The sequence below is a fragment of the Sciurus carolinensis genome, chromosome 1 (assembly GCF_902686445.1).
Source record: "Sciurus carolinensis chromosome 1, mSciCar1.2, whole genome shotgun sequence".
NCBI lineage: Eukaryota > Metazoa > Chordata > Mammalia > Rodentia > Sciuridae > Sciurus > Sciurus carolinensis.
In genome coordinates, this window is record NC_062213.1 from 174606324 (window position 1) to 174632308 (window position 25985).

Consider the following 25985-nt stretch of genomic DNA (forward strand, 5'->3'; position numbering starts at 1 on the left):
CAGTCTCACCTCTCTTAACTAATCTCTATTCATCCTTTAGATACCAGCTGATTAAATAACTAGCTTCTCACCCTATACTTCTTCCAACTGTAATTAAAGTAATTATGGAATTACTTAAAGTCTGTCTCCTCAAGTAACTCTAGGGACCTCTATGTCTTACTTACAGCTATATCCCCAGGGTCTAGCGTTGTGCCCAATAAATTAAGAGCAATGGTTTGACAGATAAAATGAGTACTGTATAGTTAGGGTTTACAACCAGCTTAGTCATTTGCCAGTCCTTCCTAAAACCTGCTTATTAGTGGCCTCTAATAGATAGGGTCTTAGGGGCTGGGGTTGTAGTTCAGTGTAAAGCACTTGCCTAGCATGTATGAGGCACTGGGTTCAATTTTTAGCACCACATATAAATAGATAAAATAAAGGTCCATCAACAACTAAAAAAGTAAGAAAATTTTAAAAGATAAAGGGCCTTAGGTGCAGATTGACAATCTTTGGGCCTGATCCTGCCTCCTTCTGGTAGCATGAGCACAACAACTATAGTGTTTAAGAGAAAAAGTCCCTAAGTGCCTGTCTGCAGCTTTCATAATTTGCAACCTGGAATCCTCTAACTTCTTTTCTTTTTCTTTTTCGGTACTCGAAATCAAACCCATTGGTGCTCTATGACTGGGCCACATCCCCAGTTCTTTTTATCTTTTATTTTGAGTCAAGGCCTCATTCAGTTTCCAAGGCTGGCCTCAGACTTGCAATCCTCCTGCCTCAGCTTCCCAAATTACTGGGATTACAGGCGTGTGCTACCATACCTAGCTTAAACTTCTGAGCATACAGTTAGGCTTTTCATATTCCTAAATTGAGGCACTGACTGTGGCAGAGAGGTGAGAATTCAAGGCCCAGGCCCAACATTTCCTTGGAACCACAGGACAATCACTGCCCACAACTCAATCCAGATGAGATTTTGGGCTCTTGTGATAAAACATTTCTAGGGAAGCATGCAGTGCTACAAACTGCCACCAGATGGCACTACCTGTTATGGACTACACTTGCCTGCAAATCCCTCCAGAACCAAGAAAATTAAGTGTGTGCTTCAAGGGTAGGTCACATTCAGCAGTCCTAGGTCTTGTCAATCCTGAGGGAAACAGCTTCCATCCCAGGCCTCACCAGACAAGTAAGTCAAGCAAGCAGTGTGCATGGTCCAATGGTTTTATTGACTCCCTTATTTTGGGGGTGGCAGGCAGAACCTCATAGCTGGAGAGCTGGAAGGGAAGCCAGGAACTGTGGTCTCAGTATGGGTCATTAAAGGGATATAAAGAGTGGCCTGCATCTCTCGGGACCCTCTTCCCATCCACCTGGAAAGAGAGACATACAGATGACTCCATTAGCAGGAATTGACAATCCTAAGACTCAGGGCATTTCCCCCCAAACTTTCCTGAACAACCTCAACCTCAACAAGTATAGCCCTACACCAGATGGTAGTGCCTAGGACCCCAGCCACAGTATCAACCGCAGCCTGCACCAAACCCATAATATCTGACTTTGCCCCTAAAGATTTCCCATCTCAACTGAGACCAAGTGCCTAGGATCTACTTACTTCCCTATGTACAGCTGACTTCAATTCCACCCCAACCCCTTTAATAAAGTCCAGAATGCTTTCTAGGCTTCTCTCATATTATTTCACTGAAATGATATCATATGACTGACTTGGAGAAGTTAAATAACTTGATATGAGAAAGTCTGGGATTCATAGGCAATATAATATGCCTTACCCCTGAGCCACACACTAACTCTCTAACCTCAAGAAAAAGAAGAGATCATTTTATCCAGGACAGCATCCCACTGAAAATATTCTGACCCTCCTCATAGAATTCAGCCCAAATCTCCCATTCCCTCTGGGACTCTGGGAAATGATATATCCTTACCGTAATCATGGGCACAATATATCGCCAATTTTTGTTCAGGGTACCTAGCTGTGTCATCTCTTCTGGGCTAAAGGTGAAGTCAAACACCTAGAGGACAGGAAAGTCAGCCTTGTGAATGGAAGTGAGGTTCCACAACACTGCCTTCTTAGCCAGGCAGAGATGGGGCCAGAATGTGTCCTCTTGAGTAAAAGAAAACAGAACCCATAACCAAGTACCTGGATATTCTGAAGGATACGAGAAGGAGTGATACTTTTGGGGATGCAGATCACTTTCCGCTGAACCTGCCACCTAAGGTCAGGGATAAAGGTAGATGAGAAAGAAGAGTCAATATTTAGAAGCACTGTTTTGTCCTCCATGGAACCTTCCCTAGGTTCCTGGAATACCTAAGCCCCACTGGAATAAGGAACATTTCTCAGAGAGGCCTCCCTTAAGATCACCTGGCAAGATCCTTAGCACTCAGCTTTTCCAAGCACTCAGATAAGGAATCCCTCAACTCTTGCCTCCCAATCTGGGATCCTCTCCCCTATCAGAGTCCCATTCCCTAAGAATACCCCGCACCTGAGTAAGATCTGAGCTGGAGATCGGTCATACTTCTTAGCCAGTGCCAGGACCACTGGTTCCTCAAGCAGAACAGGCTCATCAGGATGGCGCCAAGCACGATCAGAGGAACCCAAAGGACTATAAGCAGTCACCTCCAGGCCACGTGAATGGCAGTGGGCAATCAGCTCGCTCTGAGCCAAGTATGGATGGCATTCCACCTGAGCCAAGGAATAATCCATCACCATGGGGTGGCCACACCCAGCTTGCCTGGCCCCTTTCAGATATGCATGTCTGGACCAGTTCCCCACTACTTAGAACACTGTTCTCACCGTTTTCGACCAGTGACCTCATTTTCAACTAGGGCTTCAATGCCTACCTTTACACAAAGGACTTTTGTACCAACACTTCTGACAATCTGCCAGCCATCTCCATTAAAAGAAGACCCATCACCATAGTACCGCAAAACAAAACAAGACCCATAACCTGCTCGATCATGCTCTGCACACACAATCTCTGAATCCCTATTCTGCTTGCGATGCTCACCTGCAAGACAGCCGGGCGCACAGAGGCCACACTGAGTACATCATCAATCTGCCGACTGTTGAAGTTGGATAGACCCAGAGCTCGTACCAGCCCCTTTGCCACCAGAGCTTCCATAGCCTTCCAGGTCTCCTTATAGTGGATGGAGTCATAGCGGATGGTCCCATCAGCATTCTTGGGAAAAAGGTTGTCACCCCGTCTAAGTGAGAGACAAACCCCCAAGTGTAGGCACAAATGCCAAGCTTTTGCCCTGGCTGCCCTTGAGCCCATCTATATCCCATACCCCTAGCCCAGAGGGGGTAAAGTGCCAAGAATTAGGAATAGCCATGGGGCTGGGGAGATAGCTCAGCTGGTAGAGTGTTTGCCTCGTAAGCACAAGGCCCTGAGTTCGAAAAAAAATAAATAAATAAAAGGAATAGCCAGGCTTCCTCACCCTTCCAGATCATGACCCAGGTATTAAGTCTATATAGAAGGGCCATTCCCCTCTCTCATTTTCCTAGGCCCAAATTATATTTTCTGTCCTCTAGGAAGTCTTCCTTAATTCCTTCCTCCTCAGAGGATTCTCTGACCTTCTAGCCCAGGCACAATGCTGATGGGAGACTCTTCTCACCTCATTGCTGAGACTTACTCTGTAGAAGGGTCGGCACATTTTCTGAATGAATAATGGGGCAGGAGGTACCACTCATGTATTCCTAGAATATACACTGTGTGTTCTCCTTTTCCCGTAGCTAAAGTACTAGTTGCTCTAGTAGAAAAGGCTAGGATCCCACAATAATAATGCTCCTCACTTTGCCAGGCACAGTGATGCACACCTGTAATCCCAGCAACTCGAGAGTCTAAGGTAGATGGATTCCAAGTTCAAGTTCAGCCTCAGCATCTTAATGAGGCCCTAAGCAACTTCACAAGACCCTGTCTCAAAATAAAAAATAAAAAGGGTTTGGGGATATGGCTCAGTGGTTAAGCACTCCTGGTACAAAAATAAAAAGAAAAAAAAAAGGGGGGGGTCCTCAGCTTGCCGTTTAGTGTTTCCTTCCTGCTCTGCTACTGTGACTTACAACAGACTACTGACACTACCACAAACAATTCCCAACTTCCAGATGAAGAGTCTGGAAAGGCTCACTCAAAGGCATAAGGCCAGTGCATCAGGTACAGGTCCAGATACTCCAGTTGAAGGTCAGCCAGTGTCTTCCGGAGGGCAGGCTCCACATCATCCGGGTGGTGCCTGGTGTTCCACAGCTTGGATGTCACAAACAGCTCCTCCCGGGGCACTGCCTGGTGCAGAGGCAGAGCCCATTGTGAGAAAAGTCCTAGGCAGTCTCGCCCACCCTTACCTCTATGGAAAGAACTAGAAGAAAGCTGATGGTCTCAGTCTGGTCGCAGCCCCAGGGTCAGCCTCTGAGTTCTCTTACCCCACCCTCTCTATAACCCTAGTCCTCACCTTGCCTGGTCCCACGTCCTCCTTCAGGGCTTCCCCAACCTCAGTCTCGTTGCCATAGACAGCAGCACAGTCGATGTGGCGGTAGCCTACACTAAGGGCATATTTAAGGGCTGCTTTTACCTGCCAAGTAAAAGGAACAGATGTTTCAGCTCTATTAGTCTGACCAACAAGGGTCACTGACAGGGAACAGGAATATACCAGGGCCATTCATGCAGGCAAGAATGAGAACCAGAAGTTTATTCAGAGGCCCCACACTCTTTATCCTTCTTCAATCCTACCAGTTTCCATGGTTCCTTTCTACCCAAGTCATCTCAGCAAGGACCAGCCAAAATTAACAAGTTCCTAGTATCCAACATAAAGAAGGCTTTAGTAACCAGGTGCAGTGGCACATGGCTATGATTCCAGTGGCTTGGGAGGCTAAGGCAGGAGGATCACAGGTTCAAAACCAGCCTCAGCAACTTAGCAAGGCCCTAAGCAACTCAGCAAAACCCTGTCTCTAAATAAAATATTTTTAAAAGGCTGGGGATGTGGCACAGTGGTTAAGCAACCCTGGGTTTAATCCCCAGTACCAAAAAAAAAGGCTTTAGTAAGTATTTTTGAATTGGAAGATAGATGGATATATAGGTAAAAGACAGACACATACATCATAGAGACAAGTTCCTAATAATGAAAAGCTGGTTAGAGAAATATGATATAAGAAAAAAATTTCAAGGGCAAGGCCACACAGGGAGAGGGACCATCAGGGAATCATGTAGACCTCTAGAGCCACAATCTGACTCTGGGAGCTCAGCAGAGCAAATGAGGTGAGGTGTGAGAGTATTAAGGAAGGCAGAAAGCTGAGATAGAAGCTGGGTCCAGAGCACCTTGATGGGAGAGAAGAAAGTAGGCATCAAGTAGGGAGATGAGTCAGTCAGTCTGCTAAATACCAAACTAAAAACGTGGTATCAGATACTGAAACAAGAGTAACAGGCCCTTGCCACAAAGCACCCAAAGCTCTTGCTGTGGGTACCTAGCACAGCATTCAAAATTTCTATCTGGGTAAGCTCTTATTACTCAGATGTATTTACCTTAATCCTGACTAGATCCCTGCTGCTCCATGCTCCTACCTGGCCCTGGCTCTAGATTCCACCCTTTCCCTTAACCCAGCTCCTTGTCCCCAGGCTATGTCAAGTCCTGGAGCACAGGGACCCTGGCTTCAGGGTCCTAGGTAGCTATAGGACAGATAGCAAAGGAAAAAAGGGCAGAGGTCATTCAACCATACCACAAATACAAGCCTAAATCCCAGTCAGAAGAGGCTGTTCTTCCAAATGAAATCTTCAAACCTGTCTTTTAACTCTGACTCAGAATTCTAAAAGACAAGGAAATGCCACCCCCTTGCCAGCATGGGACTGAATCTCAAAGTTATGTCAGCACTAAGAAAGCAGGTATCCATTTCCAATTTCCCCTTGACTGAGAGGGGTCTATACAAGGGGTCAATAAACTATCAACATTTTTTTTTAAGCAGTCCTGGAGCTAGCTAGCTATATCTTTTTTCTCTTTTGAGATGGGATCTCATGTGTTGCCCAGGTTGGCCTTAAACTCATGATCCTTCTGTCTCAGCGTCCCCAATAGCTGGTATTGCAGGTATGTACCATCATGCCTAGTTACAGCTTTTAACGTTTTTAAATGGTTAGCAATTAAATGGTTATATAAGAATATAATCATCCTCATTTTGAATCCTGCTCAGCAAAATCTAAATATTAACCATTTGGTTCATTAAGAAAAAGTTTACTGATCCTTGTTCTACACAGTTGACCTAGTAATTATTCTTTAAACCTCGATACCTGCTACGTGCTTAACTTTAGACTGTACGCTAGGGCAGGCACCAGCCTTCAAGGAGCAGAAGAGGAGAGGAGACATTATAACAGCATAAGGTATTAGGAGACATATTAGGACTCATAGTAGCACAGGGCTGGAAACAGGCCACATGCCTGCCATAGCACTCAGTGCAGATGCAATTAGACAAAAGTGTCCTTCCTATGCCCTTGGTCCTGCTGGGCCCATCAGTCCCTCCTCTGAGTCAGCTGTGAAAATCAAGGGCTCACTGTTGTCCCTTTCTCCCTCATCTCTTTTGAATGCCCTCTAGGCTCATCCTCACCAGAAATACAGAGGTGGGACTACTAGGAAAATGAAGGAACCCCCTTCCAAATCTCCCCAGCAGAGGCTCAACAAGTCTCTCTCCTTTTTCCCATCTCTCACCTGGCCAGGATCACTCTTCCAGGTGCCTAGACCAATCAAGGGCATCTTCTGCCCAGTGTGCAGAAGGACAAAGGGAGCTGCCATCGCCCCCTGAAACAAAGATAGGAAGAGAATGATGAAGTTAGCACTATTGTTGGGGCCTCAGCCATCCACTAGTCAAGAACCCTGCAAAACATTGGTCAGGAGGGTGAAGGAGGGAGACAGATGTGGGAAATAAACGTGTGCCTGTGAGCAGAGGCAGTGGAGACACTGTACAAAACTAACCACGGTCAGTATCTCCTGCTTGAACACTAAAGGGATCACCACCTGGTTGTCCTTCCTTCAACCAGGTGAAAAGATCTACATTAAAGAGCTCCAATATCTGGGGTTAGGGGTGTAGTTTAGTGGCAGAGCACTTGCCTAGCACACATAAGACCCTAGGTTCAATCCCCAACACCACAAAAAAATAAAAAAAGGTATGATGGCTCTCCAGAAGCACCAGCCTTGACTAAATAAGGCCTCAAGTCAGTGTAAAACAAACAAAAGCAGCCAGGTGTGGTAGCGCACACCTGTAATCCGAGGGGCTTAGGAGGCTGAGGCAGGAGGATTCCGAGTTCAAAGCCAGCCTCAGTAACTTAGCAAGGCCCTAAGCAACTCAGCGAGACCCTGTTTCGAAATAAAATATAAAAAAAGGGCTGGGGATGTGGCTCAGTGGTTAAGCACCCCTGGGTTCAATTCCTGGTACCCACCCCCCAAAAACAAAGACAGGTGAAAGCCATTAAGAGACAAAAACAAACAGGTAACAGGATAAACCCAGAAAAGAGTCACTTGTCTGAGAATGAAATAAATGTTCCCAGGAGATTGTTAGGACTATAGAGACACCTTAAATCCCTCTCCCAGAGGTCAGACCAATCAATCTGGAAGGCCTGAGTGGGATCCTACAAGGGAAATATACCACTTACCATTTTTTGGATGAGAAAGTAGACTAAGAGAGAGGAAGTTACTTGCCCAAAATTAACAGCTAAGAAGTAGCAGAATCAAGGATCCAAGGAGAAGCTAACGGAAAGGGGAGGTAAACAAAGACTTATAAAAATATATGCCTCACAATAGACTTGTGTACGGTGTGCTATAGAAAAGGAAGTGCATTTTGAACAGCAGAGACCCAAGCACACTGACATTGACTTTTGAGAATGTAATGGGGTCTGGGTTGTGGCTCAATGGTAGAGAGCTTGCCTACCACGTGTGAGGCACTGGGTTCGATTCTCAGTACCACATAAATAAATAAATAAATACCTAGTTTTAAAAAAAAAGAACATATGGGACTTGTAGGGCCCAGTGGTGCATGCCTGTAATCCCAGCATCTTGGGAGACTAAAGCAGGAGGATCACAAATTTAAAGTCAGCCTCAGGGCTGGGGAGATAGCTCAGTTGGTAGAGTGCTTGCCTTGCAAGTACAAGGTCCTGAGTTCAATCCCCAGCACCCCAAAAATAAAAATAAAAATAAAAAAATAAAGTCAGCCTCAGCAACTTAGCAAGGTGATAAGCAACTCAGAGGCTTCTCTGGCATGTATGAGGGGTACGGGGTTCAATTCTCAACACTGAATCGAAATAAATAAAATAAAGGTCCATCGACAACTAAAAATAAGAAAAAAGAAAAGAAAGAAATTCTCAGAGTCAAGAGGGAACAGTTTTTCCAAAAAGAAACTGGACACATGACTTCAATGCAGCAGAAAAGAAGTGAACTGGGCTTGTGTTGTGGCTCAGTGATACTGTGCTTGTCTAGCACATGTGAGGCCCTGCGTTCAATCTGCAGCACCACAGAAAAATAAAACAAAGGTATTGTGTCTACCTACAACTAAAAATATATACATTAAAAAAAAAAGAAAAAAAGAAAAAAAAGAAGTGAACTGTAAATCTAAGAAAACTTCCAACTGGCAGGGCACAATAATGTACACCTATAATCCAAACTACCTGGGAGGCTGAAGCAGGATGATCACAAGTTGGAGGTCAGCCTGGGCAATGTAGCAAAACCCAGTGACAGCACTTGCCTAGCATTCACAAGACCATGGTTCAAACACAGCATTAAAAAAAAAAAAAACTAACCTCACAAAGCAGGTAGTTGGAACCTTCTCATTTGGAAAGCTATGAAAATAAGCCAAATGAATACTCAGTCAGCAAATGTTAAAAGTTCCAGATCTTGAGACACATTTAAATAGGTTCCTTGCCCACCTTTCTGTATATAGTTTGGTGGGAGTGACAGATAGTATCAGTTCGACATCTTAAGAGCTTTGACCAAAATCTGCACAAGGGCCACAGAAGGACTACAGGAAAGGGTAAACCCATAAGATGGCTTCTTGAACATGATACCTAAATCAGTTCTTTAAAAAAGCAGGGCAGTCGGGCACAATAGTACATGCCTGTAATTCCAGCAACTCGGGAGGCTGAGGCAAGAAGATTCCAAATTTGAGGCCAGTCTGAGGAATTTAATAAGACCCTGTCTCAAAAAATAAAAAGAGCTAAGAATATGGTTCAGTAGTAAAGCATCCCTGGGTTCAATTTCTGTACCACCACAAAAAAAAAAAAAAAAAAAAAAAAAAAAAACAGAATGAACAGCCGAGTGTGATAGCTCACACCTATAATCCCAGCAACTCTGGAGGCTGAGGCAGGAGGATCACAAGTTTGAGGTCAATCTCAGCAACTTAATGGGGTCCCACTTAGCAATTTAGCAAGACCCAAGACCCTGTCTCAAAATAAAGGACTAGGGATGCAAGCTCAGTGATAAAGGTCCCCTGGGTTCAATTCCCAGTACAGGGGGAAAAAAAAAAAAAACAGGAGTTATTCAAGTGAAAGACAAAGGACAGTGAATGTTCACCCAAGGAATCAATGAAGTAGAAATAACCTTTCCCTTTATTTTATCAATATCATAAATACTACTCTCCTGGGATTGATTTCATTGCCAACAATATCTTTATAAACATGACCTTTGTTTCCAAATTGTGAAACACATAAGGTAGGACAGGTGATAACACAAGTTGTGAGTAAAAACTGTCTTTCCTAATATTTTTTAAATTTCTTATAACTTTATTTTATTTATTTATTTTTATGTGGTGCTGAGGGGATCAAGCCCAGTGCCTTACACATGCTAGGCAAGCACTCTACCACTGAGCTACAGCCCCAGCCCTCCTAATAATTTTTTTGTGTGTGCCAGGGGTTGAACACAGGGCACTTAACTACTGAATCACATCTGCAGCCCTTTTAATTTTTTGAGACAGGGTCTTGCTAAGTTGCTTTGAACTTGTGATTCTCTTGACTTAGTCGCCCAAGCCACTGGGATTATAGACATGTGCCACCACCCCCAGCCTTTCCTAATGCTTCTGACCGAGGAAGAATTTTATAGACTGATATAACCTGGGTATGGAAATCATTTCTTTCTGGGCAGCAAACCACAGACTGCTGAGCGAAATAGTACTTGTAACCAGAACTTTTCAGGGACACAAACTTCACAGCAATCAAGCAAACAGCATGGACTCCATGGGAGGAAACTGGTACTAGACTACCACCAGAGTCTAAGTCTGGATTCCTGGACTTGATGTTCAAACAATAACCTGTTGGCCCCTCCCAGATTTGCCAGTACACAAGAGGGCTCTGAAATTACATCTGGGGTAGGAGCTTGAACAAAAGCCTGGCCAATCTGGAAAAGAAAAAAGAAACCTGAATCTTCTTCCTTTATTTTGCAGATGAAACTGAAAACCTAAGGGACTGGGGTATGAATGACAAGGATCAAAGAAGTAGAAAGAGCTAACCATGATCTGCAAAGAACAAGAGCTCCCAAGGGCTGGGGAGATAGCTCAGTCGGTAGAGTGCGCCTTGTAAGCACAAGGCCCTGGGTTCAATCCCCAGCACCCAAAAAAAAAAAAAAAAAAAAAGAAAGGAAAAAAAGAGTTCCCAAGGGGGGAAGGGAGGGGCTGCAGCCAAAGATCTTTTCCCTAAGATAGAAAGTCATCCTCAGCCAGCCTGTGACTTCCAGATCTTCTGCCTAAGGCAACTGCTTTCTAATCTGGGCCTAAAATAACAGATTCCAGGCTCTGAGCTTGTCAGGAAGTAACTAGCTAGACCTTTGGCAGCACTCAGGCACCCTTATATTATCTTGAGGTGTAAGAGACAGAATCTGGGTGTGTAGGAAGAGAAGGAAGAAGGAAGTTTCAGGACTTGAGTTTTATTAATACCAGCTCAGTTCCCTAGTTCCTTCTCTCTGAGATTTAGTCTTCCCTTCTCAGAGGAGGGCTCTACAGTTGCTGCCTAGATGCAGGGAACTTGGGTACACAGGACTGAGGGAGCGATACTTTTTTTTCTGGCTATGTGGGCCTTTTCTCCACCTTCTACAACAGTTGGTGTCGCTCAGGGGTTTGTCCCCAGCCCATTTCTCACTCCCTAGTCAAGTTTATGTCTTCAGTTATCACTGAGTCCTGACTCTTCCCAACCTACTTTTGTACATTTAGCTCCCCTGGCCTCTACACCAACATATCCCATTCATGTCAACATGTCCAAAGTTATGCTCAACAAATCCAGTAGCAGAGCACCAAAGTAGCAGTTTAGGTTCTAAGGCTGCATGGACCTGAGTTTGAATGTCAGCTCCACTGTCAAAAAGAAACTATATCTAAATCACTTTGCACAGAGCTTGACCCATTCTCTTCTTTCTATACATTCTATTTCATCAGGGACCCAGGACCTGGATAATAAGCATTAAAGGAAACTAAACGCAACGCATTCTCAGTATTATCACAGGGACTTTAAAAATCATCTAAGACTAGGTACAGTGGTGCATGCCTGTAATTCTAACGACTGGAAAGGTTGAATCAAGAGGATCACAAGGGCTGGGGTTGTGGCTCAGTGGTAGAGCATTTCCCTTGTATGTGAAGCACTGGGTTAGATCCTCAGCACTGCATATAAATAATTAAATAAAAATAAAAATAAAGGTCCATCCACAACTTAAAAATAAATAATTAAATAAATAAATAAGAGGATCAACAAGTTCAAGGCCAGCCACAGCAACTTAGTGAGGCCATAGGCAACTTAATGAGATACTGTCTCAAAATAAGAAATAAAAAGGGCTGGGGTATAACTCAGTGTTAAAATGCCTCTGGGCTCAATCCCTAGTAGCCACCTCCAAAAAAAAAAAAAAAAAGGCATTTAAGGCTGAGTATGGAGGTTATCCCAGTGACTCAGGAGGGGCACAAGTATCTCAAGTTTGAGGCCAGCATGGGCATCTTAGGGAGACCTTGTCTCAAAATAAAAAATAACAAAAGGGCTAGGAATGTAGCTCAGTGGTAGAGCACTTGCCTTTAATGTGAAAAGCCTGGGGTTGATCACTGCCATCAAGAAAAAAAAAAAAAAAAAAAAGAAAAGGGATGTTGGGGATATAGCCCAATGGTAGAGGACTTGCCTAGTAAACGTGAGGCCCTGGGTTTGATTCTTAGCACCACCACCAAAAAAACAAAACAATAAAAAAAAAAAAATGGATAAAAGGGTATAGATTTCTCTGTAGTTTTGTAAGTATTTTTTTAGTTGTTGATGGACCCTTATTTTGTTCATTTATTTATATGCTCACACATGCAAGGCAAGTGCTCTACTACTGAGCCACAACCTCAGTCCCCTCTGTATTATTTTTTAATCCTCAGTACTTTTTATTGAGACAGGGTTTTGCTAAGTTGCTGAGGATCTTGTTAAATTTCTGAGTCTAACCTTGAACTTTTGATCCTCTTGTCTCAGCTTCCCAAGCCTCTAGGATTACAGGCCTGCACCACCAAGTCTGGCTTTCTGTATTATTTCTTACAACTACTTAAAAATCTACAATTATCTTAAAGTCTGCTTTAAAAAAAAAAATCTGGGCTAGGAGTATAGCTGAATGTTAGAGTACTTGCCTAGTAAGTGAGAGGCCTTGGTTCATTCTCCAAAACTGCAAGCAAAAAAAGTCATGTAAAGAAAGTATTTGTGTGGCATATATATACAATGGAATATTACTCCGCAATGAAGAATGATAAAATTATGGCATTTGCAGGCAAATGGATGAAATTGGAGAATATCATGCTAAGTGAGATAAGCCAATCTCAAAAAACTAAAGGACGAATGATCTCGCTGATAAGTGGATGATGACATATATTGGGGGGTGGGAGGGGTTAGCATTAGGTTTAGGGTTAGGTTTATGGTTAGGGATAAGGAGTGTGGTAAGAATGAAGGAAAGAAGGACTGTATAGAGGGAAAAGAGGGGTGGGAGGGGGGGGGAGGGAAAAAAAAAAATGAATCAAATATCATTGCCCTATGTAAACTTATGATTACACAAATGGTATGCCTTGACTCCATGTACAAATAGAGAAACAACATGTATCCCATTTGTATACAATAATAATAAAAATAATAATAAAAATAATAATAATAATAATAATAATAATAAAGTATTTGCAGTTCTTTTGAGGCATTTCTGAGTATCAGGTTATTGCTTTGATAGGTAGTTGAGGAGAGAAGCACATCTTCTTTACTTCTAAAGAAGCCAGCTTAGAAAACTACCTTATATATTTAAAGTGAGGGGCTGGGAAGAGCTCAGCTGGTAGAGTGCTTGCCTCACAAGGACAAGGCCCTGAGTTCCATACCCAGTACCGCAAAAAAAAAAAAAAAAAAAAAAAAATTAAGGTGAGCCCAGATTTGTTCTGTTTGGTTGGGTTAAAAGAATCCTGTTAATACTTGTAAATATAAAGAGATAAGTGCTTTAAAAGATAATGTAAAACCTAAGACTGCAGTAATATTTTTTTTTCTTTTCTTTCTCTCTCTTTTGTTTATTTTTTTGCAGTGCTGAGGATCAAACTAAGGGCCTGAAGCATGTAGGCAAGGTCCTTCCACTGAGCTACAACTCCAGTCCCAAAGATTTATTATTTTTTAAGATGGGAGTCTACATTACCCAGGACGGTCTTCAACTCATAAACTCAAACTGATCCTCCCACCTCAGCCTTCCAAGTAGCTGGGTACTATTATCATATACTTGTTCATGTATGTAAAAAGAAGTTTTTAAAAATATATACTTTTGACTGAGAATGTAGCTCAGTGGTAGAGCTCTTACCTAGCATGTACAAGGCCCTGAGTTCAATCCCAGCATCCCACCCAAATTAAATAAATATGTATGTGTTTGTGTATATTTCCTGAATCTTTCTGTAGTTCATCCACATCTATCTCCACTCCACTGACCTAGCCCTGATCACTAAAATCCCTTGAATGCCTGTAATCCCAGTGGTCAGGAGGCTGAGGCAGAAGGATCTTGAGTTCAAAGCCAGCCTCAGCAACATCGAGGCGCTAAGCAATTCAGTGAGACCCTGTCTCTAAATAAAATACAAAATAGGGCTGGGGATGTGACTCAGTGGCTGAGTTCCCCTGAGTTCAATCCCCAGTACCAAAAAAAAAAAAAAAAAAAAAAAAAGAAAAAGTAATAAAGAAGGTGAGGGAGATAGTAATCCAGGCATTTCTCTGCTTCCAGTGTGGGCCCCTTAACCACAATCCATTCACTGAATCCAACCATGTGACTCCCAGGCTCAAACTCTTCAGCAGTTCTCCCCTACTCCCAGGGATAAAGTCCAAACTTCTTCAAAACCTGGGTCCCAATAACAGAATGAATCAAAAACTATTACCCTAGGTAAATGTATGATTACACAAATGGTATGCCTCTACTTCATGTACAAACAGAGAAACAAGATGTATCCCATTTGTTTACAATAAAAATGAATTAAAAAAAAAAAAAAAAAAAACCTGGGTCCCACCAGGCATGGTGGCACATGCTCTAATCCCAGCAACTCCAGAGGCTGAGACAGGAGGATCTCAAGTTTGAGGCCAGTCTCAACAACTAAGCAAGATCCTAAGCAACTTAGTGACTCAAAATATAAGGGTTGAGGATAAGGCTCAGTAATAAAGCACTTCTGGGTTCAATCTTCAGTACCCCCCAAAAAAGGAAAGAAAGAAACCTGGCTCCCAACTTCCAATTTCCCCACCTCTTCATTTCAGCCTATGTAGAACTAGCACCATTTACTTGACTCCAGGCCTCTGCACATTTTCCTTTCCTAAACCTCACCTGGCTAACAACTGCTCATCCTTTAATACTTTAATTTCTGGTTCCTCCCAGAAATTTACTATCACTTTAGCATATCACTGCATTTTGTGTGTGTGCACACAGGAGCATCTTTTAGATTACATAAAGGTTTCCCCCACAATCCTGAGTCATCGGTTTGCCCTTACTACACAAACAGAGGCTAATGGGAGACAACTGGTGTTTGGTTGGGGTTTGGGGCATTAAAGGAAGTAACTATCTCCCTCACCTTCTTTATTACTTTTTCTTTATTTATTTATTTATTTTTTTTCGGTCCTGGGGATTGAAGGCAGGGAAACTCAGCCACTGAGTCACATCCCCAGCCCTATTTTGTATTTTATTTAGAGACAGGGTCTCACTGAATTACTTAGTGCCTCAATGTTGCTGAGACTGGCTTTGAACTCAAGATCCTTCTGCCTCAGCCTCCTGAGCCACTGGGATTACAGGTGTTCAAGTCAATTGCACCCAGCCTTCTTTATTCTTGAGAAACCTATAAAGATCATCTCTGGAGAATGTTAAAGCATTTTAGTTATTTATTTTTTATTCTTGATGCTGGGGATGGAAACCAGGGCCTCACACATGCACCTTGCCACTATCTTGGAGAAATAACAGGCTTGATAAGAATTATCAAGACTTTTCTGGAGAGGTCCTGCAACCTTGAGTATGGATAGTCTGAACATAAGAGTTAATTAATAGTCGGCCCATCCTATGATGGGTCAGATCCAATTCTAACTTTAACAGGGCTCCAGAAACACAAAACATGTTCTGGCTATCCCAGACACAAAAGGCAAGTGCCTAAGCAAGGGAGTCCCCCACCCCACTCCAGTTCTCCTTCCCACCACTTCAGAGGAGCATCCCTGCATCTCCATTGGAATGCAAGAGCAACTGAAAAAATTGTTAAGTTGAGTAAACAAAAAGATGGCGGGACTGACGTTGTGGCTCAGTGGTACAGCGCTTGCCTACCATGTGTGAGGCACTGGGTTCGGTTCTCAGCACCACATATAAATAAATAAAATAAAGGTCCATTGACAACTAAAACAATATTTTTTTAAAAAATTAAAAAGGAGATGGCAACTAAAATTTACAGAGCACCAAATATGTGTTGGACGCTTTCAAAGTTTTTTCTCAATTCTCTCTATAGCACTGATATTCCTACTCATTTTGCCACTGAGGAAACAGAAGTTCAGAGAAACGGGGATTATTCCATATCACACAGAATAAGAGGAGCTCAAATCCGAAACTAAACCTGATGGCTCCCCGCTCAATTCCGGGAGCGGGCCCACTGTCCTGAAGGATCGAGCCTACCTCCTCTGGAAGTAGGATGGGCCAACAGCAGGAGAAACTCACCTTGGCAAGAGCACACAGCGAGAACACAGCGAGAGCCCAGCGTGGCCTGGGCTCGGTTCTGCACCCCGCTAGGGACCCAAAAGGCCTCAGCTTAAGTCTGGCTGTGAAAAGGAAGCTCCACCCGGAGGGAGGGACAGAGGCCGGGCACGGAGGATCACGCGCAGGGTGGACCCGCCCTCCACTTCCCCGGGAAGGAGCTGAGCGGGGATGGAAGCCAGAGCTGGGAGGCTGCACGTGTCCTCTCCTGGCTGCTGGAAGTCGACTGGCGGGAACTCGGACTCTCACTCCACCGCGGGAGTTTGGAGAGCAGCAAGCGCAATGTCGCCTGCGCGCCGGCCACGCGGGTGGTCCTGGGGGTCGGCCACGCCTCTGCCTGGCCCACAGTGCACCGCGGGCTCCTTCTCTAGGCGGCGAGGTCTTGTTCCTCCGAGGGAAGGAAGACCTTTGGTACCAAGTGGTGGCTTCTTCTGACCCACCCTTGGTTCGCTCCCCAGGACTGGATTGGCTGTATTCCCAGAGTTCACCAAATTTGACCCTGTTATTAGTTCAGGCAAATTGAGGCCCAAGAGCAACTACACCACAAACTGACCAGAACAGCAAAGACCTTGGACCTCCAGACTGCATACTCCAGAAAGTTCCTGATCTCTCTAAGTGTAGACCCTGGCATTTTATCTGCCAGGCACTGTACCAAAGACTTGATAAGTATGATTCTATGATCCTATCGAATCCTCACAACAACTTTGGAACAGGATTTTTTTTTTTTTTTTTTTTTAAATGCTGTATGTTGCCCAGTTTGGCTTCACACTTCTGGGCTCGGTGATCCTCCTGCCCCAGCCACCTGAGTAACTGGAACTACAGGCATATGCCACAGCACCTAGCTTATTTTTATTTTGTATAAGCCTTTTTATATTGTAGTATGGCATATATATAGGAAAATTGCATAAATATGAAATGTATACATGTCTGATTTGCAGTGTAATCAATCCAGATGAAGGTATAGATGTCACCAACATAATAGTAGCCTCTGAGGGAAGGTGTTCACGATTCATTTTACAGATAAGACAGACTAAGCAAGGTTAAAACTCTTTCTAGTTTGCCCAGAGTCACACAGCTATTAAATTACAGATTAGAGATTACCCCTTTAGACGGAGAGGTGACTTGTATTTAGGTTTTATTCTGTGGCAGCAGTTGGCAAGATGAAGGGTTGTCCAAGTGAAGCTTTTTGTGTTTCTTTCCCCTCCCCCACCTCTACTTCCCTGGTGCCTCTTCATTTTCCCCCCACCAATTATTCCCCACCAATACCAAATGTTCATTTCACCACAACTATCCTAACACACAGCTTCCATTTGTAGTATCAGAATTCAGGATCCCCCAAATACATCTTATCCCAGAAAACTTCCCATCAAGAGACACGTATTATGTATACCATTTTCTGCAAGATATGATAGAGTCGGTTTTTTCCCCCTGATAGTCTGACATTTTTTTTTTTAATTTTTTTTATTTATTTATTTTTTTTGTAACCTCCCACCCACTCTAGTCTGGCTTCTTAAAAGCCTGAGGTGTAATATATAGTGACCTTGTCATCTGATGAGTTGCTGAGTCATTGCTGTAAGCTAGCCTCCTCCTTCCTCAACTCTGGGAGGAACTCAACTTCTGTTCTTGGTTCTAGGTACAGGAATTGTTACAGGCAAAGTTCAACCCTAACCTTCCAACAGTTTTTTGTCGTTGTTTTTGTTTTTTTAATATCTTTATTTATTCTTCTTCTTTTTTTTTAATGTGGTGCTGAGGATCGAACCCAGTGCCTCACACATGGCAAGCCCTCTACAACTGAGCCCCAGCCCCAGCCCCATGGGTTTTTTGTTCTTTTTTGTTTTTTGATCAACTTGAAGGTGTATTGTTTTCTAAAACTAATCTGCTTGAAAACACACCACTCCTTTCACAATATCCTCCCATTTCACAAGATTCACCCCTTAGCCAGTGTGTGTTGCTCCAATGTGAAAATCTTGGGGTTAGGGATTTAGCTCGGTTGGTAGAGTGCTTGCCTCATAAGCACAGGGCCCTGGATTCAATCCCCAGCACTGCAAGAGGTTAAAAAAAAAAAAAAAAAAAAAAAAAATCCCAAGCTGGAGCACTTGCCTAGCATGTAAGAGGCACTGGGTTCAATTCTCAGCACCACATAAAAATAAATGAATAAAATAAAGGTCTATCAACCTCTAAAGGAAAATTAAAAAAAAAAAATCTCACGGCTTCTAGAAAAAAACTCTTGAAGTCATGGGGTGGTACACACCTGTGATCTCAACTACTAAAGAGTCTGAATCAGGAGGATTTCAAGTTCCAGGTCAGCCTTGGCAGTTTAGCAAGACTCTAAGCAGTTTGGCAAGACCCTATCTCAAAATAAAAATTAAAAGGTTGGGGAGGTAGCTCAGTGTACAACACCCTGGGTTCAATTATGGGATTACAGACCTGTACCACCATGCCCAGCTTCCTTTTTATTTTGAAACAGGGTTTTGCTAAATTGTGATGTGCAGTGACACTTGCCTATAATCTCAGCAGCTCAGGAGGCTGAGGCAGGAGGATTTCAAGCTGGAGGCCAGTCTGGGTAACTTAATGAGACCCTCTCAAAACAAATTTTGTTTATTTGTTGGTTGGCTGGTTGGTACCAGGGATTGAACCCAGGGGCACTTAATCACTGAGCCACATCTCCTGCCCTTTTTAATTTTTTAACTAGAGACAAGGTCTCCCTAAATTGCTTAGGACCTTACTAAATTGCTGAGTTTGGCTTTGAACTTGCAATCCTCCTGCCTCAGTCTCCCAGGCTGCTGGGATTACAGGCATAAACAAGAATAAATTTTTTAAAAAGGACTGGGGATGTACCTCTGGGGGTAGAACACTACTGGGTTCATTCCCAGTACTCCTCACCCTCATCTACAGGAGGCTCTGGGTTCGATTCCCACCAAGTGAAGGGGCCCGGGTCATAGAGGAAAATGAAATTCCCATATGAAAGGTGGCTTCCTTGTAACAGAAAACAACATTCTTACCATCAAGGAGAGGAAATGGGAGCCAAGGTAAATCTATACAAACTTGGTTAAATTAAGCCTTATCTTCCTAATCACTTCTCTACCCAATTCACTACCTTAGCCCAAGACCCGACCTTATCACATTTCATAATTTATTATTCTTTGTCCAAATCAGTATACATGTGATTGGCTCATTTTTTAAAAAATATTTTTTTAGTTGTATGTGGACACAATATCTCCATTTATTTAATATTATGTAGTGCTGAGGATGGAACCCAGTGCCTCACACATTCTAGGCAAGCACTCTACCACTGAACCACAACCCCAGCCCTATGGGGGTTGACTTTTTTTTTTTTTTTTTTTTTTTGTGGTACTGGGGATTGAATGCAGGGCTTCGTGCTTTTGCTTACAAGGCAAGCACTCTACCGACTGAGCTATCTCCCCAGCCCCTATGGTTCACTCTTAACTGCTTCTTTGGGTCTTCATTTCCTTATGAGGGGGTCCCATGCCACTTAAAATTTATATTAGGTAAATTTGTACTGTTACTATATTTATATTTACTATATTAATTATCAGGCCCAGCTGGGACCTTAAGAAGATGAAGAAGGGGTTGTTTAATCTCCCTATTGGCATAAAATCTGCTATTTTGCTGTCGCCATTATTCTCCTTCCCCTACACCACTTTACAACCTAGATTGTTAGCCCTCTAACCTCCTTGCCAGTCACTGGTCCGTTGTTATTAGCCCACGAAATTTCACTACTTAAGAATAGCTCCCCTGCCATTTTCTCTCTCTCTCCCTTGGTCCTGCTCTTGCCTGCGTTCTCTCTCCCTCTTTCCCTCTCTCCCTCTCTCCCTCCCTCTCTCTCTCCCCCCCCCTCATTCTCTCTCTCTCTCTCTCTCTCTCTCTCTCTCTCTCTCTCTCTCTCACCCTCCCTCACCCTGCAGGGAGACACTCTGCCAGTCCACTTAATAAAATCTCTTGCGTGAGTTCCCTCGTCTGGAGTGGTTTCTGGTTGCTTTCACTCCCCTAAAGTACCACTAAGCCAAAGAATCACAATATTCTAAACTAAATAGGTCTGGAAATACCAGACCTCATAAAAAAGAAAGCATCAAATTCTGAGAAAGGCTGAGGACTTGCAGTTAATTCTCAACATCAGCCTCACTTTCTCTAGGTAGTTGTATGCCCAGGACTGTACTCCAAGAAAACACCAATATTTAAGGAGTGGAAAGAAGAGAAAGGCCCAAAAAGGAGGCAGAAAAGAAACAGTCGGAAAGGAGGAACACCAGGGGAATGTGTCAGAATCCAAGGGAAAAGAGTGGTTGTGGAAGGAGAGGTAGTGGTGATTTACTGTTTTTCTCTGACCAATGTCCATTCATCCCTATTTAGGAGGACTTTTTAAGTTTCCCATTTGATCTAATTTAGGTGCCTACTGTCCTCTAGCCCATGAGTAGGAAAATAACCCAAGATATAGCAATTGAATGGTTTCTTCCTGGTGTTTGAATTGTGAATATAACCACTAAACCCAGCTAGATTTCATGAATTTCATCATCAGCACCCTGCCAAGACTGTGAATCCCTGCTATAGGATCCCTTGTAGCCACCTGATTCCCACCTATCTGTATCCTCCCTTCCCTTTGGTACTGCAAGTTTTCCTTTAGCCTTCCAAAAACTCACATTTTCTTTGGTAAGACAGAGTCAATTTTTTGTTGCTTGAAACAGAAGACCCTTAAGAAACACAAAGGAGCCGAGTACTTGTAATCCCAGTAACTTGGGTGGCTAGATAGGAGGATCACAAATTCAAGCCCAATATCAACAATTTATCAAGTCCCTCAGCAACTTAGTGAGAACCTGTCTCAAAATGAAAAATAAAAAAGAACTGCGGATATGGTACAGTGGTAAACCACCCCAATACCACAAAACATACCCACACACACAAAGGAATGAAAATAGTATTAGATGCTTCAGAAAGAAGAGTAAGAAGAAGTAAATCACAGAGAATTATTAAAAAGGAGTCTGGGGACTGAGGTTGTGACTCAGTGGTAGAGCATTTGCCTTTCATGTGTGAGGCACTGGGTTCGATCCTCAGCACTGCATATAAAGAAATGAATAAAATAAAGGTCCATCAACAACTAAAAATATATGTATTTTTAAAAGGAGCCTGGCACACTGGTACATGCCTATAATTCCAGTGACTCAGGATGCTAAGGCAGGAGAATTGAAAGTCAAAGTCCACCCTCAGCAACTTGTGAGACCCTAAGCACTCAGTCAAACCCTGTTTCAAAATAAAATACAATAAAGGGCTGGGGACACAGCTCAGTGATTAAGCATCCCTTGGGTTCATGTTCAATCCCCAGCACCAAAATAAAGAAAGAAATTGAATGAAAATGCACCAAACTATAACAGTTGCAATTGCTTAGTGGAAATATAGGTATTCATGAAGTTTTAAAAATGCTATTATGTTGATTGGATCCAGTTTGGTACCTCTCCAGATTCACGTGAATCAACCTGCTTCAGTCCTCAGCCACCTACCTAGTGGAGAGCCATCACCATTACTGTCCCCTCTTCTAATGCAGTACATTTCAGCCTACCCAAGTGTGTGAACCAGACATCTGTACCTTAAAGACATGGCACAGAGATCCCACTTAACCAGACAGACCTCCAGAGAATCTTATTTCTTCCATCACTTTCAGAGTAAGCTGAAGTACTTGCTGTGGAAATTGGGATCAATCTCAGGCTGCCCCGAGGAGCCTGGTAAGCAACCTTGAAGTACAGGGGAGTCAATGTCTCATTGGGTATAAGGAAACTGACCAGTGAGAGAAGGAAAGAGCCAGGAGATAGTCTGTTCGTCCTTTCCTTAAGGAAGTTTCTAGACATCATGCACTGATTTTAGCCTCTCAATCTTATATAACAGAGTAATTAGCAAGCTCTGTAGTACACCACTTTTATTTTTTTCCCTTCTTTCCTGGCTCATTTCTGTTTTTCTTTACTTTTTGTTGTTCTGAGATTATACCTTTCATTAAAGCCTTAGCATGTATACTTTGCCCCGAGCTCTGTTTTTTTCTAAGGAAACAGGCCAAAACTATGTACTTTTATAATGAGTGGAGAGAGAAAGAAAGATAAGAATGATTAAAAAGAACCAGGCAGGCATGGTGGCAGGCATCTGAAGTCCCAGCACTCAAGATGCTGAGACAGGAGGATTGCTTGAGCTCAGGAGTTTGAGACTAGCCTCAGCAATAACAAGACTCTGTCTCAGAATAAAAAATAAAAATGTGAGAGGATGTACCTTAGTGGCAAAGCACCCCTGGGTTCAATACCCAGCACTGCCCCAAAACAATAAAATAAAAAAGCACACACAAAAAAGATAAATCCAAAATGCAAACAGAACACACACGCAAACAAAAAACAAATGAAGAGGTAGAAAGTGACAGAAAAGTAAGCCAGTCACCTAGGAAAGAAGAGGGCATACCCCTTCAAGACAACTAGGTGGGAGGAAGGAAAGAAGGGAAGAACAAGTTCTCAGCATTCCTCCCTGTGCATTTCAGCATTTGGAAAACGTTTCTAGCCTCTAAGAGAATCATGTCCAGGTCAGAGGGCATGAGGAAATGTTTTCTGTCCAAGTCCCTTGGCCCAAGTCTTTCAGTGTGTCTCTGGACTATCCCCATGTTTTATTTGCCGGCACTTCCTGCTTAGCCTAAGCCAGGCTAGGAGTGAGTATGAAAAACAAAGTTTAGGTTCCAAGAAGACCCATGTGCAAAGCACAGTGAAAGGGGACCATCCCAGAAACTCATGGTCATGACCCTTACCTTCATGAAAGGAACCTGAGGTCAGACAGTGAAGGGACGTGTTGGTCCATACCGTTTAGCCTGGCCCCCATCAGGGACACTCAGACTCAAGATTCAGATCCTTCATCAGTAGCCAGTACTCCTGGAAGGAGAGGGAGACCTTAAACCCAGACTCACTCCCCAGAGCTCACAGTAGTGCCTTTTCATTTAGTAGTGTTTTATTTTTTGTTCAACTAGTCCTGAGCACCTACTATGTGCTAGATATTTTGTTGGGGAATAATTTGAACAAGATCTTGACTTCATGATTTGACTTTCTAGTGACAGAGTGGGTAGTAACATATTTAAGGGAGGATAGTAACATATTTAAGGAAAGCTGAAGTTTGTTCCAATCAATGAAAGTCAGTAAAGGACAGAATTATTCCTAAACTCTGACCAGAAACATTGGGATAGTCCAAGGACACACTGAAAGATTTGGGCTCAGAAATCAGTCTTTAATGCAGGATGTTAACTGTTAACTTTTCTGTAGTGAAAGGATAAAACTAACTTGACAAGACTTGGCTAATTTCCCCCCAAATGGTGACAGTTCCCAGGTAGTCACTGGGAATGGCCTTGGGTCTGTGTACTGAGGCATTAGTCTCCCTCTCTGACCTGTGGACCCATTCAGATTCCTGCTGAGGGTCAACAAGGGTGTTACCAGGTCCTGGGGGTTATACCATGTAATCAGCTACCTCATCCAGTGAGATCTGAGCTTCCATCCTCTCCTTCTCCCCCTGTACACTTGCACATGATTCCTCTGTACTGTATCTCACTGTGGACTGCTTGTGCACTTTACACATGGGATTTAGAACTCTCCTCAAGGGCAGATATTGATTTAGGAAATATGCCTATGCTACATTTTTTCTTCTTTCTTTATTGTTGGGAATTGATTGATTGTTTGATTGCTTGATTGTAGTGGGGACTGAACCCAGAGATGTTTTACCTTTGAGCTACATCCCTAGATGTTTTATTTTTTATTTTGAGATGGGATCTCACTAAGTTGCTGAGGCTATCCTTAAGACTGAGAGTCTCCTACTTCAGTCTCCCTAGTCACTGGGGTTACAGGTATGCGTCACAGCACCTGGCTGGTGCTGGGGTTTGAAAAATATGTGTAAAATATTTATATTTATGAATATATATATTTGTATATATGTATATATATATTTGGTAAATATATATGTATATATATTTATATATATGTGTGTGTATATATGTGTGTGTGTGTATATATATATATATATACATATATATATATATATATATATATATATATATTTGGTACCATGGATTGAACCCAGGGGCATTTAACTACTGAGCCACATCCCCAGCCCTTTTTTTATTTTGAGGCAGGGTTTAACTAAGTTGCTTAGGGCCTGGCTAAATTGCTGAGGCTGGCTTTGAACTTGTGATACTCCTCTCTTATTTACCCAAATTGCTGAGATTATAGGCATGTGCCATCGCACCTGGCTTAGCTACTATTTTTGATAGTAAAGCAATAGTTAATATTGGACTTTCACTATATGCATCAGGCACTGTACTAAGTATTTCACAGAGATTACTTCATTTAATTGTCACAGCAATCCTGGGAAGTAAGAATCATTAGTATTCCACTTTTACAGCAACCCCGGGAAGTAAGAATCATTAGTATTCCACTTTTACAGCAACCCTGGGAAGTAAGAATCATTAGTATTCCACTTCTACAGCAACCCTGGGAAGTAAGAATCATTAGTAATCCACTTTTACAGTGAAAGAAGAGGCTGAATGATGACTTGTGCAGAACTACAAGCTGGATCTCTGGTCTCAGTTCCTGTCTCAGCCTCCTGAATAACTGGGATTACAGGTGTGTATCACTGTGCCAGGCCACAGTAAAGGCTTCTTCTTTTTTTGGGGGGGGGGGGATCCAACCCAGGGCCTTGTGCTTACAAAGCAAGCACTCTACCGACTGAGCTATCTCCCCAGCCCCCACAGTAAAGGCTTCTAAGTAAGAAAAAACAAAAACATAACGAAAGGGGTTGGGGATTTAGCTCAGTGGCAGAGCATTTGCCTTGCATGCACAAGGCCCTGAGTTCAGTCTTTGGCCCTGAAAAAAACCACGACAACATAATAAAAGGATTGTATAAGAAAATTAATCGGGTAAAATATGAGAATTAAACACAGTAATTGTCAAGAATCAAGAGATGGCAGCAGGCTAAAGCCTGTGTAATAAGAACCTGAATTAGGGGGGTACTTTGTTACTAGAATAAGGTAAAAGTACTTTTATATAATCTGTATTTTGTTTTATTTTCTTCTGGCAGTCCTGGGGATTAAAACCAGGGCCTTCAATCTCTCATTTGACTCTTTATTTTTAATCTGCCTGCTTTAAAACTTGCTGTCTGTAGTGCACTCACTGCGAGGACCCTCTTGACGGTCCAAGTGATTGTGACCAGTGATCCCGCCCATGTCCTCTGCTTTTCTAAGAAACAGTGTGAGTTATTACTCAGCAATAATACTGTTGTTAGGAGTTAGCAACATGTCTGATTTCCCAGTAGCATTATTATGTTCTATATTTTTGCTTACTGTATATTTTGTGTGGTTTTATTTGGTATTTATTTGTGTTTTGAGGTCTTGCAATGTTTTTGTGTTTCCAGTGCTAATAACTAAGTTACTAAGTTTGTAAGACTGTAGAATGCAGACCTTTGACATGCTAAACTGTCTTACTAGAGGAAAATCTGATTAAGAGACAAAACAAAAAAACAAAGAAAAAACAAAGAAACAACAACAACAAAAAAAAAAAACCAGGGCCTTATGCGTACTAGTTCTACCACTGAGCTATGTACCCAGCCTGATAAAATACTTTCAGATGGTGAAAATTTGGTACTGAGCATGTAGTTTAGTGGTAGAGTACTTGCTTAGTAAGTTCGAAGTTCTGGGTTTAATGAACAGTACTGGAAAAAAATGCAGGTAGACGGTGAAAAATTGGACATCTGGGCAAATGATCCTTGTCTGTTCCTGAAGTCAAAAGGAGGAGGCAGCTCCTCTCTGAGTTCATCAGGAT

The 25985-nt window shown here is 42.7% G+C and overlaps 1 protein-coding gene across 3 annotated transcripts; it reads right to left on the reverse strand.

Moving 5' to 3' along the window:
* Window positions 1-1180: 1180 nt before the first annotated feature.
* Window positions 1181-16467, reverse strand: Akr1a1 (aldo-keto reductase family 1 member A1). Of its 3 annotated transcripts, none has more exons than XM_047529771.1 (9): window positions 16117-16467; window positions 6667-6756; window positions 4429-4548; window positions 4111-4262; window positions 2994-3189; window positions 2469-2668; window positions 2126-2198; window positions 1911-1997; window positions 1181-1340 (listed from the first exon to the last, which is right to left on the reverse strand). In XM_047529771.1, the coding sequence occupies exons 2-9, from the start codon at window positions 6748-6750 to the stop codon at window positions 1275-1277; spliced, it is 978 nt and encodes a 325-aa protein (XP_047385727.1). In that variant the 5' UTR covers window positions 6751-6756; window positions 16117-16467; the 3' UTR covers window positions 1181-1274. The 3 variants fall into 3 exon arrangements, with proteins under 3 accessions (XP_047385727.1, XP_047385719.1, XP_047385736.1); XM_047529763.1 differs by lacking the exon at window positions 16117-16467 and adding an exon at window positions 8748-8786; XM_047529780.1 differs by lacking the exon at window positions 4429-4548 and having other exon boundaries at window positions 16117-16246.
* Window positions 16468-25985: the final 9518 nt, after the last annotated feature.